At 41.5% G+C, this 12,226-nt stretch overlaps 1 protein-coding gene across 6 annotated transcripts in view; it reads left to right on the top strand.

The window, feature by feature from the left end:
• Positions 1–12,226, top strand: part of rap1gap2a (RAP1 GTPase activating protein 2a) — a 98,627-nt gene that overhangs the window by 64,359 nt on the left and 22,042 nt on the right. For 4 of the 6 annotated variants that reach the window (XM_004566993.6, XM_024804962.2, XM_076892200.1 and 1 more), the window contains one exon: positions 7,429–7,513. In XM_004566993.6, coding sequence (XP_004567050.4) covers positions 7,429–7,513 — 85 coding nt within the window. Of the gene's footprint in view, positions 1–7,428; positions 7,514–11,291; positions 11,437–12,226 lie in introns of those variants that run through there. The other 2 variants (XM_076892201.1, XM_076892203.1) reach the window with 1 other exon arrangement.

Here is a 12,226-nt window from a genome sequence, read left to right as displayed (position 1 = left end):
GTCACTCTGCTGCTGGGAGGTAAATACACATAAATGTCTAACGGTTTCCTGGCAGCACTGGTGCAGTGAGCCAGAGAACAACACTGACATTTCAGAGGCTAAAGCTACAATATGTAACCTTTTTACTGGCGTGTAGTGTTTTCTTTTGGTGTTAAGATGGTTAATTCTGTGTCGAGCAACAAAGCGTGCTTGTGTGTCTGACACACTGGTTTATTGCACATCTTTTATCTTAGAAGTCAGAGTTCTCGTCACTACCTCTGGCTTCAGCATATTAAATGGCACAGTTACAGTCAGTCAGAAGACGTTTTGGTTGTTTTTTTTTTCCAGGGTAGCAGACTTATGGCGGCATATTAAACACAATTTTCCTTGACAGGACGATCATAATTTCCCAGGGTGAGAGTCAGCAGCCTTCGAGAGGGCAAGACCTTCACTGGCATGTGTTTAATCTGATGCTTGGGTTAAATGCAGAAATAATTAGGAGAGAGAACCAAAGAGTCAAGTTAAAAAGGAGAAAGATGAGCAGAAGCCAAGGAGAGTCTTGGAGAATGAAGACCATAGCTTGATAAAAGCTTTGAAAGAGTATCTCTGAAAGCATAGGTGGTATAAATGGAAGATGGCTGAAAGCTCTTACAGATTAATTTCACTTCAAGGTTGACATTTTTTCTCTATCATCCACTTCATATATACCCTGTTCTTTAATGTGTGAAAACTACAACAAAATATTTGCTTAAAAAAGTTGTATATTATAGTTACCAACCACTTTGTTAGATAAACCTGTTCAACTGCACATTAATGTATGTACGGTCGGCAAGGTCTGTCATCTCGGTTGTGGGCAAAAGACCTGCAACTGACAAATAACTTGACAGAAACACAGTGCATTGTAGACATATTCAGAGAGAAATAGTCTGCTTCAAACTGATACAAAGGCAACAGTAAATCAAATAGCTACTCTTTACAAGACCATGGCGATGCCATTCCTGTCACCTACGAGCAGAAAACTGAGGCTACAATTACACTAAGAGCTCAAGAAAGTTGGAGAACAGCAGATTAGAAAAGGGTTACCTGGTTTGATGAATCACAATTTATGCCCTATCCACATAAACCATCTCTATCGTTTACACAAAATGATCTAAAAGGAGAAAATATCCAGTGGGCAATGAAAGTGCCTTGCTGATATCAGAGGTCAGAGGACAATGGCTAGACTGTTGACTGTACTCAAATAATGGTTACACCCAGTGTACGCAGAAGAGCTTTTTTGAATGTACAACGTATCAAACCTACAGCTGCAGAAGGCCACACCCGGTGCCACTCCTGTCACCCAAGAACAGAAAACTAAGGCTACAATTTGCACAGACACATTAAAGTTGGAGAATAATAATAAAACATTGCTTGGTCTAATGACTCATAATTTCTGCTGGGATGTTCAGATGGTAGGGCCAGAATTTGGCATATACAACATGAAAGCATGGATCCATCCTTCTTTGTACGACCGGTTCAGGCTGGTGGTGGATCTGATTGTGTGAGGGATATTTACCTGACACACTTTGGACCTGTTAGTACTAACTGAACATTGTTTAAATTCCACAGCCTATCTGGGTATTGTTGATGACCATACCAGATCATCTTTTTATAACCACAGTGTACCCATCATCTGATGGCTGCTTCCAACAGTATGATGCACAATGTCACAAAGCTGAAATCATGTCAAACTGGTTTCTTGAACATTACAATGAGTTCTCTTTACTAAAATAACCCGCAGAGCCACCAGATCTCAGTTCAATAGATCACCTTTGGGATGTGGTTGACTGGGAGATTTGCATAAAGGATGGATCTCAAAAGAATCTTTCCAGCACTATGAAGAGTTAAGGCACCTATGAAGGCCAAACAGATCCAACCCTATACCAGCAAGGTGTACCCAATAAATTGGCTGGTGTATGTAAACTGTCACTATGGTTTAGTCTATGAAATGCAAAGGCAACTGTCTCTACTTTTACAGCAAACTGTCTTTCCTTTAGAGCCAGAGAGCTTCCAGCTTGTGTGTTTGAATATTTTAGTGCCGTTGGGTGAGAGTTCCAGTCTGTCACAAAAACAAGTTGTGAGGGTGATAATGACAGAGTGCATCTTCAGGTGTGTGTTTGCTCTTAAAACAGGGTCTGGAGAGTGTCACACATACACATAGAGGCACACGCGAACACCGAATCCATTTACTTTCTTGTACTCTATCAGCAGAACGGCTAAATGAAAAGGTTATTTACTTCCGCTGCTCCCTCCAGTGCACCAACTCTGTAGATGAAGGAGCCATTATTTTTGAACAAATTTATCTGTTGATTTAGAAATGCAGCAGCGTTTCTTTTTTTGGGATACAAGACATGCCGCTCCCTCCTCCCCTCCTTTCACCCCCCTCTCGCTATCTGTCTCCCCCTCTTATTGATAATGAGAGTGTTTCAGGTTGTCTGGCTGGACGGTCTAATCTCCTGCCGGCTGCCAAATTTGTATCTATTCATGTCGCAGTAAGACAGAGAGGGCGAGGCATGATGTTCCCGCAGGAAGCAGCCGGTGACTTGGGCTGCAGTTGCCTCATAATTACTTCTCTCCTGACCTCTACACATATCCGTGCATATCTGGGATGCCTGAAGTCTTCATGGCAAACAGCTGACTAAGCCGTGCATCCATTTCTTAAATCTATATGTGGAGTAGACTTTTGGGACAGCTAATATGGGAAACTAGATTAAACACACAATGGAAAACGTAAGAGTTTTCATCCATACATGCACCCTTTTTCAAGGCTACACTTAGCTTGTTTGCAAATCTAAATTCTAGGCTCCATTCATAAAATACCATCATGGCTTCTTTAGGATCCATTCATGACTTCCTTACTTAACTACAGAGTATATGAGTCAAAAGGAATCACGTTGTCTGTATGTCACCTGTCAATATCAGCCAACATAAGTACTGATCAGGGCTGGAGCTGCCAGGTCTAATATGTGACATTGCAGCAGATTGTGCTGTGTGGTGTAATTCCTTATTACAGGCCTACTCCAATATACATGGTAGATGGATTCTTGTGTACCCTGCCCCCCCCCCCTCTATAATCAACCATCTTTCTTCCTTTTTTGTGTCCAATTACAGTTGTATTAACCCCATTACACGAACCATCAGTCATGTAATTGTCCAATCAGCACGAAGATCAGGCTCCTTATCAGGTTTCCTAACAAATATTAAGACCAACTGGAAACAGTACAGATTCATGAGCCCTTGGGAGAGGGCTCCATACCAGAGACCTGCACTTCACCCTCTTCCCGGTCCTTCTGTGTCTGTCCGCTGTTCTTTATTTTTATCATCTCAGCTCTCTCCATCGTCCTGATTTCCTCTTTTCATTTCCTTATCTCCTTACTAGGATCAGTCAGTCATGTAAAGATGTTGTCCCCCCTTTTTTTTGTTCCCCAAACACTCTTTTGTGTCCTGGATAGCTCTCCCGTTGACCCGCTTTCCAAATCTAATCTCGAGGGTTTAATCAATAACGGAGATGTATTAAAGCCTTTTTTCTTTTATGGGCCTTTCATTCAGCCTCTGTCACAAACACACACACATGCACACACACACACGCACATGCACGCGTCACTGACATCGTCATTAGATAAACATGATGACTGTGTAGATGTAATTACTGTTGAATTAGCCATAATTAGCACCAGCTAAATCCAAGAAGGATTATAGGCACGCACTGCTGTACAAGAATGGTACAGCTTGTACTAGTTTTGATGTAAATGTAGAGCACAGCATGTCCTATTTTTCTTTGCGAGTTTACAACCTCTTAATCTTAGCTCCAGGTGACAGAGGGCCGAGTTAAGTTACAGTGCACCTAATTTATCCAACAATCACCTTTTTTTTGTTTTGCAGTTTAAACAACCACTTTATTGTTGTGGATAGATGAATGGCTATTTCACATGTGACTATCCAGTTCTTGGAAGAGTACCCAGACCTCACAGACCCACACAGCTGTTCCTCCCCAGCAGTATTAAAAGAATCTAACAGTGTGGCAGTCACTGCCCATTTGCTCACTCAGAAATGAATGCTGCACATTATCCATGCTAGCTCAGAGCCAGAGGAATGAATGCAATTTGACCCTGTGATCTCACCTATAACAGCCTGTGTGCTTACTTGATAATGTTGTTTCCCTTTCCTTAAACGTTTATCCAAGTGATAGGCAGGAACCTGTCCTAGCTGATACAGGGTGAAAGGTGAGATACACCAAAGCAGGTCAGCGGTCTTTCACAAGGCTAACACAAAGAGACCACACACTGTCCCGCTGCCGATTTAGAACCGCCAGTTAATCCAACATGTATATTTTAGACGGTGCGAGGAAGAAGCACAGCTGCACATGCAAACCTATGCAAAGAAAATTCACATTCTAAGCAATACTGCTTGCAAAGCCTTGTGAGCTACCTAACAGGCCCGCATTTTGTTTTTTTAACCACACTGTAGTTTTTACTCTTTCTTTTTCTTACCAGACAATTATTCAGGTATTTAGTTTTTCTTTGACCACAGTTCTTGTTAATTAAAAAAGTGCCTATTCCCAGAATTCTCATCTTGTGTTCATCTTTGCATCTGAGTCACAAAGTTGAATACACAGCAATATTTCCAAAACCTACCAGGGCCTTTAAAAAGTGCCCTAGTTTCTGAAGGAATAACTAGAAATCTCAAAGATTCTTCTTTCAGATTTCCATCCATTGCTTGATAAAGATTACAAGATTACATGTTAAATAAAAGTTTCAGTTTTACTGTCTCCCTCATGACAAAGTCAGAGGCTCCGGAGCAGACTTGACAGCTGATAACTGGTGCCAATGCATAATGCTTCCTTTTCTTATATATCTCCATTTTTATCATTTTGTAATTTCTTCCAGTGCCACTGGAGTCTGTGGCAGCCCACAGAACTGTATAAAAAGCCACATTGACTGGGGACTATGAGGACCTCAGTTCTTTTCACCAGGCTTTATATCTGTCTCTTGGACCAAATGTTAAACTTTTATATTTGTTGAATCAAGTCAAGTTCAAAGACTCCAAATATCAGTTTTAAATTGTACGTATCATCTGGCATATTAGGCTAGGAAGGGGAATTCTCATACCTAGCCTTATCATTTTATTAACGCATTCACTTTCTCAGGCAAGAAGTGAACTCATATCTCCGAAACTCTTTAACATATCTAAATATAGTTTTATAGGAGCCGCAAAAAATGACCACTAGAGGGCAGTGCACTGATCAAGAACCAGCTCCCAGTTGAAGGAGACAGACAACCTCTCTACTTTTAAGATTAGGCCTAAACCTTTCCTTTTTGATAGAGCATATTGTTAGGGCTGGATCGAGTGACCATGAATCCTCCTTTAGTTACACTAGGCATAGGCTCCTGGCACTTCCCATGATGCACTGAGTGTGTCTTCTTCACTCACCTCTTTACAATATAAAGTCATCACTGACGCGTCCAGTGCCGCCTCCTCTCCCCCTGCCTCCATGCACACACGATTCCTTCTCATATTTCCTTCTCTGAGCCACTAGTGTTAACATACATAATCCACCTTAATTTAATTAACTTTAATTGGCTCTAATGAACTTAAACAGAAAGGGAGATCAAAGACAAGGTTCACCCGTTCGCAGTGAGTGCAGATAGGAGGTGTTGTCATAACAACACGATACATATCTACCACTGGAGGAAATTACTAAATGATACCTCCTTGATGGGCACTTTGTGGTCGCAGGCTGACCCTCACTTTGATGATTTGTCAGGAAGCCAACGTTCCTAAAAATAACAAGCAAGCTATTATGTGGTGAGATGTAATTTTAATGTATTATCCAGACTTTCATTCACAAACTCTGACCTTCACACCTCTATTGCTGGTATTAGGTCTAGCTTATAGGGTGGAGCTCTCCTCTAAGGAGTCTGCTGAACAACTGTGTGTTATTCTGTTTTCATAGAGGCTGATTTTAATAGCGCCTTCCTAGAGTATGACACGCCACATTTTCATCCAAACTTTCTATTCACACGTTGTCCCACGCACAGATATTCTCTATGACCTTCCTAATTTATTTCTTTGCTTCCTTCTTTCTGCTGTCCCAATGTGTCCTCTCCCTTCCTGGGCGGTAGCTATCTGATGTGATGCAATCACAGTTTTATTGCCTCAAAGACACAGCCCAGGCTGCAAGGACAACAGCTTCACATCTTTCCCTGCTTTTCTTGCGGACACAAATTCCCTCCATCCCTGCGCACAGGTGTAAATGTAAGGGACAGAAAGATAGGTGCCACTGTGCTGTAGAGACACACAGCAGGGGTTTACACAGAGACCTTAGTTTGGACAAGCTTTTCCTTTTCACAGGTCAGTGGGGGAAAAAGGCAACAGTGTCCTTCCCTGCTCTAGGGTAAAGAGAACAAAGAGAGAGAACAATGAACAATGTCTAAGAAAATGATGGGTGGTTTTTTTTTTTTAAGTCCTTATAAACTCCTCCAGTCTGTATTTCCTTACGACTGACATTCACACATCATCTGCTGACTGTAAGCTAACATACTACATACGCAGGGTGAACACAGCGCTGCGTTGTGTGATCACCGTGCCTGTGGAAAGAATTGGGCTTTTCATGTGTCCTGAAGAACAAGTAGGGCTATGTCTGGGTGTGTCCCAAAATATGGCTAATGGAGATGTGGCTGTGATTTTGCATCTTTTCTTTTTTTTTGTAATGTGAGCCTCATAAAAAAATGTGTGTCATCTGCCAACATCAAGGTGCACTGCTGGTTTAACTACAGAAAAGAAAGGAGTAGGACTATTTCTCCATTACATGACCACTTGACACTGCTGCATGAAAGGATGGAGGAGCTACGATAGCTCCATCTAACGAACAAAAGGGAGGGGGCATAGTCATTTCACGTTAAAAAAAAAAGCTAGACATATGCATTTATTGTGTTCCATTGTCTTTTTTGGACTCTAATCTCTCTCCAGAGGAAATAGAGGTAGAAATCGAACTGTGTGGAAAGCGGCTATGCTCACCGCTACACCACCAACTTGATCTTGATCTTAAATTCAACATGAGAGATGTTCATCTCAAACCGTCACGACTGAAGCTGCTGCTAATCCTCCAGCTGTCCATCAGTGACAGCTCAGTCTTGAACGTCTGGGATCATTAATGTGTGCTCGTGTGATACACAGAAACACATGAATCATCACGTAGTCTTCCAGCCCCAGATGACTTTTTTTTTCAGGTTCTGTGTGACAGAGAACTTTGAAATATTGCGTATTTCAAACAGTTTAGCTTGAAAATTGTTTATTACTACTATTATATCATGGTGGACGGTGTTTAAACAGCAGAAACACCTTTAAATGTGTTCCAGAAAAACAAAAAAGATTTAGTATTTATTCTTCGTTTTTTCTTCTTCTCTCCAGGAAACAGGAGCTGCTGAACATCTCCAACGTCCCTTTGGGAGAATGTCCCCCATCACCACCCCGCACTGCACCGCCCAGCATGAAGGTATGAGCAGCTAGACACACCTACGCATGTTTGCTAATGGTGGGATATGATATTTGTCTACATGTGTTAAATCAGCTGACTGCGATTGTCCTCAGTGTGAAATCCCTTTAACAAGCATGCAATTCAGAGACAGTGACAAACACCACTGTCACAAAAGTTCAAGAGAACATATTTGTGGATGTAAATAAAGCACGGTGTTAGTTCGGGCAGGCCAAAGCCAAGCGAAGCTACAATCCCGGCAAATCAGCTGATCTCAGTGCCAGTCCCCATCAGCTCATGGCTCAGCTGATTCTGGCTCTCTCTTGCAAATTATTGCAGATGAAAATAGCAGTTTTCCTACCGTTGTCCTGGCTAAATGTCAGGCGAATACAGGCTATTATGCTTTTACAACATCTGCTATCTATGCCACAAATTAAAACCTATAATTTTTTAAAGATTCAAATCAGGTTCATTATTTATATCTATTATTATATATTATATCTATTATTGCTCTCAGAGAACACAAACATGCTGATGTCATTGTGTGAACTCAGTCGCATGCCCATTTTGCTGTGACGGTTCCTCCAGGCGTGGAGTACTGTAATCCTTCTTTTTCCAATGTCTGCTTGCCATTAAAAAAAGGGATTACGTCTGGAGGCAAGCGGAATAAGAGCCTGAGATACAATGAATGCTCATCTGTGCCGCTAAATCTTGGCTTTATATTTTGTCTCGAAATTTTACAGGAAAGTGAAGGATGCGTTCTACAAGACATCCAGTAAAAGGAAATGTCTATTCATTTGAGTGTGCACTTTACCTTGGCTCCTGTTACTTTGACTGGCACTTGGAAATTTCCGTATATGACAGCACGAAGCGGTTTTCGAGGACCTGATCTCACTTTTCTTCCATGCTTGTCATTGTTTTGAGCTTCCTTTTGCAGATAAAACGTTTTGTTGTTAAAAATGAATTGTGATGTAAATTGAATCATGGTCTACTACAGTGGGACCCCATTGGGACCACAGTGGGAACCAAAGTGAAAAACAAAAATATGAGAACGTAGCTAAACTACAGATCTTGTAGATGATCATCTTCCTCAGGTGCTGTTACACTGACTCATGTGGTGTGAGGTATGATGTTGTCAGACACTCTCTCTGCACTACTCTCACACTAAAGCTGAAGATCTTTCTTTCTTTTTCCTTCAGCATGACAAAAAGAAAGAATACATTCTGTATGGAGGGAGATTAGCATGGTGAGGAAGTAGCTGATGGCTCCTGGTCAGGATAGCAACCTCAAAGCAAGCCATCATTACTGAGTCCTCTGAATGGGAGTTTGTCCACGGTGAGAGAGGAATGATTGAACTGAATTATGCTCTCAGAGGAATCATATGTGAGAGAAATTATGGAAGAAATATAACTCAAGACAGAAGGCATCAATTACCTTCTTGATGTGTGGCTGATTTCTTGTAATTATCAAACAGCAGCCTCCAATTTTGCTATGAGCTAGAGTGGCCTAATGGCGAGATACTCATCATCAGTCACACTGGCAGTGAACGTATGAAACATATAATTTTTTATAATTGCAGTTTACGGCAAATCCGTGCCTTTTGTGTAGAAACATTTGTCTCCTTTCTCAGATCGCAAAGCACATGTTGATAAAATCCGTTTTGTCAGCACCGTGTCGGCGCTAATCCTGCTTTTATCCATTTTTGTTTTTTAATTGTTAGATAGGTGCTCTCGTAAGAAGCTCTTTACATGGTTAGGAAAAGCGTTTAAGGTTATAGGCGTCAGAGGACAGCTCACGAGCAAACGTGTTAAGGCAGCAGCGGCGGGAAAACTGTGTTTGCTCAAGTGATGCGTTTAAGTGCAAATCGGAGGTACTTCTGGTTTGTTGAGTATTTCCATTTCTGCTGCTTTACAGTCAAAAGCCACTCACAAGCTTATATAACGTGTGTGATGTGAGTATTTTGAAATTCAGATCCAAAATGCTGAATGTTATAAACAAATAACCCCTTCTTGATCATCTGTAAATATAATATTATTCTGACATACATGCACACCAGCCACTTCATTAGGTAAACCTTGCCATTTTTTTTGACTTCTGAACTCCCTTAAACCGTGGAGGCACAGATTCAACGGTGTGCTGCACATCCGTGAAGTGAATCTCCCATTAAACCACATCCCAAAGCTGCTCTGGTGGATTGAGATTCGGTGACTGTCTAGGTCGTTTGAGAACAGTGAACTCCTTGTTTTAGTTTTGTGACATGTTCTCTTATCCTGCTTGGAGCAGCCATCAAAACATGGGCACACTGTGGTCAGCAACAATGCTCAGACAGGCTGTTGTGTTCAAACCATGCTGGAGCTAAGGAGACCAGAGTATGCCAAGGAACAAGTGGTTATCTGAGTTTTTCTTGCTTTCCTATCAGCTGAAAGCAGTCGGACCCATTCTGCTCTGAACTCTGACGTTAACGAGGCATTTTCATCCAGAGAACCACAGCTCACTTGGCATTTTCTCTTTTTTCATACCATTCTCTGTAAACCCCAGAGATGGTTGTGTGGGAAAATCCCAGCAGATCAGCATTTTCTGAAATACCCAGATCAGCCTGTCTGGCACCAACAACCATTACCTTTCTTTCTCCGTCTGATGCTCAGTTTGAACTTAAGCAGGCCATTTTGACCACAAATACATGCCTAAGTGCATGTGGTTGCTGCCATCTCGTTGGCCGATTAGATATTTGCTATAACAAGACAAAACGTTCTCACTCCCAAAGCGTAACATATTACCCTATGTGACAAATAGCCGGGAAGTTACGCTTTCGGCCACCCAACACATTCCTATGTTACGCATTCGGAAACAGGAGGAATCATGAGAACCATTTGGACTGAATCTACACATGTACATTTATTTAGTTTCTCCTCATGAATTGCTTTGCAAAACACTATCTAACACGATTAAGGTTGTGGTAAAGGTTAGGGTTAGGACTGGAATACACTGCTGGAGCGTGTGTTACCGCCGGGAGCGTCATTCTATTGGATTCCATCCACAATCAGGCGCATATCATAGGGACACGGCAGGTTACCTTTCGCCCCTGGGACGCCTGTGACAAATCGTCGGCATGTTACGCGTCGGGAATGAGAATGCTCTGAACAAGAAGTTGAACAGGTATACCTAACAAAGTGGCCCATGATCAATTTATAAGTTAGCATACTAAGTAGTTATGTATTTGGTGGTTTAACTCTAATTTATCCACACCATTGTACAGCAGTAGACTGGCTTAGGGAGTGTATGCTAAAACAGAGACTGTATAGTTTGTGCCTGGAATTTCTTCCTTACAGGTGATCTAATGTTTGTATTTGTACAATACTTTATTCAGGTACTTCCTTTTTGACATTAATAATGTGTATGGATGCTGATAGTCAACAGTCTTCAAAGAGAGCAACACCAAACTTGGCAATACCTTGGATGACTTACAGTGTGTGTGTGTGTATGTACTTGTTTAGGCATCTTTGAGAGGACAGAAAATTGGCATGTCACTATACTTGTGAGGACCAACAGTCTTATAAGGACAAAATGCCTGTCCATACAAGTTTTAAGGCATTTTTGAGGCTCAAAATAAGGTTTTAGTGTCAGATTTACAATTGTGTTATTGTTAGGTTTAGGGTAAGGCTAAGCGTGTGTGTGTGTGTGTGTGTGTGTGTGTGTGTGTGTGTGTGTGTGTGTGTGTCAGACACATAAACAAGGGCATGACCTGTTTTGCTTTGACAAACAATTCAGTTTGCTGCCTTACTTGATTTTCCTGTTTAAGCTTTAGTGGCCATGTTTGAAGGCAAAACAGACATTATAAATGTGTGGGAGAGGGAAGAGCTCTTCTAAAATGTAGAAGGAAGGGTAAGAATAAGAGGAAGGCAGGGACACTTAAAGACTCAAATGTTTTGGTTGCCCTTCTCAAGGTAAGTCTGCACTGGTTACCATGCAAGTCCCAGCAGTTTGATGTGTAATGGGGAGTTTTTTCAACTTGGCGCGCAAGTTTATGATGAATGAATGTAGGTTAGTAAGTTTCTACTCATACCAACTTATCATTTCAAAATCAAAGCAAGTGAACTTTAACTGAAGCTATCAGACATGTGTTCAAACTTTACTGTTATTGCCGCTAAGTTAATCAGTTACCTCGTCTTGCAGCTAATATTTGTTTATATTGTGACTTCAGAAATAGGCGTATGTCACATCGAGTCAAACTTCAGGTCCTCAAGTCACTGCAGGAGAAACAACCGCAGAGGCACTTAGTGTTATGAGTGAGGTAGCGGCATCCTCTGCACCCTCTTAAACTTTCTACAGTTTTGTGCCTTCTTAATAGCTGCTTTACACCCACGTGTGCAACATTTTGCAACCAGAGAGCTAAAATATCACATTTACACATGCGTGTCAGTTCAGCTGCGTGCCATTGGGCCACAAGTGTGACAAAGCCGAGCAATGCTGAGAGGGGTTTTTTTGGGGAGGGGGTTAACAACGCGTTCTCAACTCTCAACGGTTGGATTTCATGTACACCTGATAGCTGAGAGGTCAGGGCTTTTAGTTTCGGTCCATCCCTTCACCCAAAAAGGCTGTGCATCTAATTAATGACTATTCAAATAGAAATGCCATGCAAATGCTGCAGATGTAATGTTCTGATATTTGGAAAAGAATAAAAATATATTTATGAGAGAAAGCAGAAGAAGAATGTGAGCAAGTTCAGTTCCTGTT

This window comes from Maylandia zebra, linkage group LG14 (assembly GCF_041146795.1).
Source record: "Maylandia zebra isolate NMK-2024a linkage group LG14, Mzebra_GT3a, whole genome shotgun sequence".
In the NCBI taxonomy this organism is placed as follows: Eukaryota; Metazoa; Chordata; class Actinopteri; order Cichliformes; family Cichlidae; genus Maylandia; species Maylandia zebra.
This window is presented reverse-complemented; position numbering and strand designations above follow the sequence as displayed.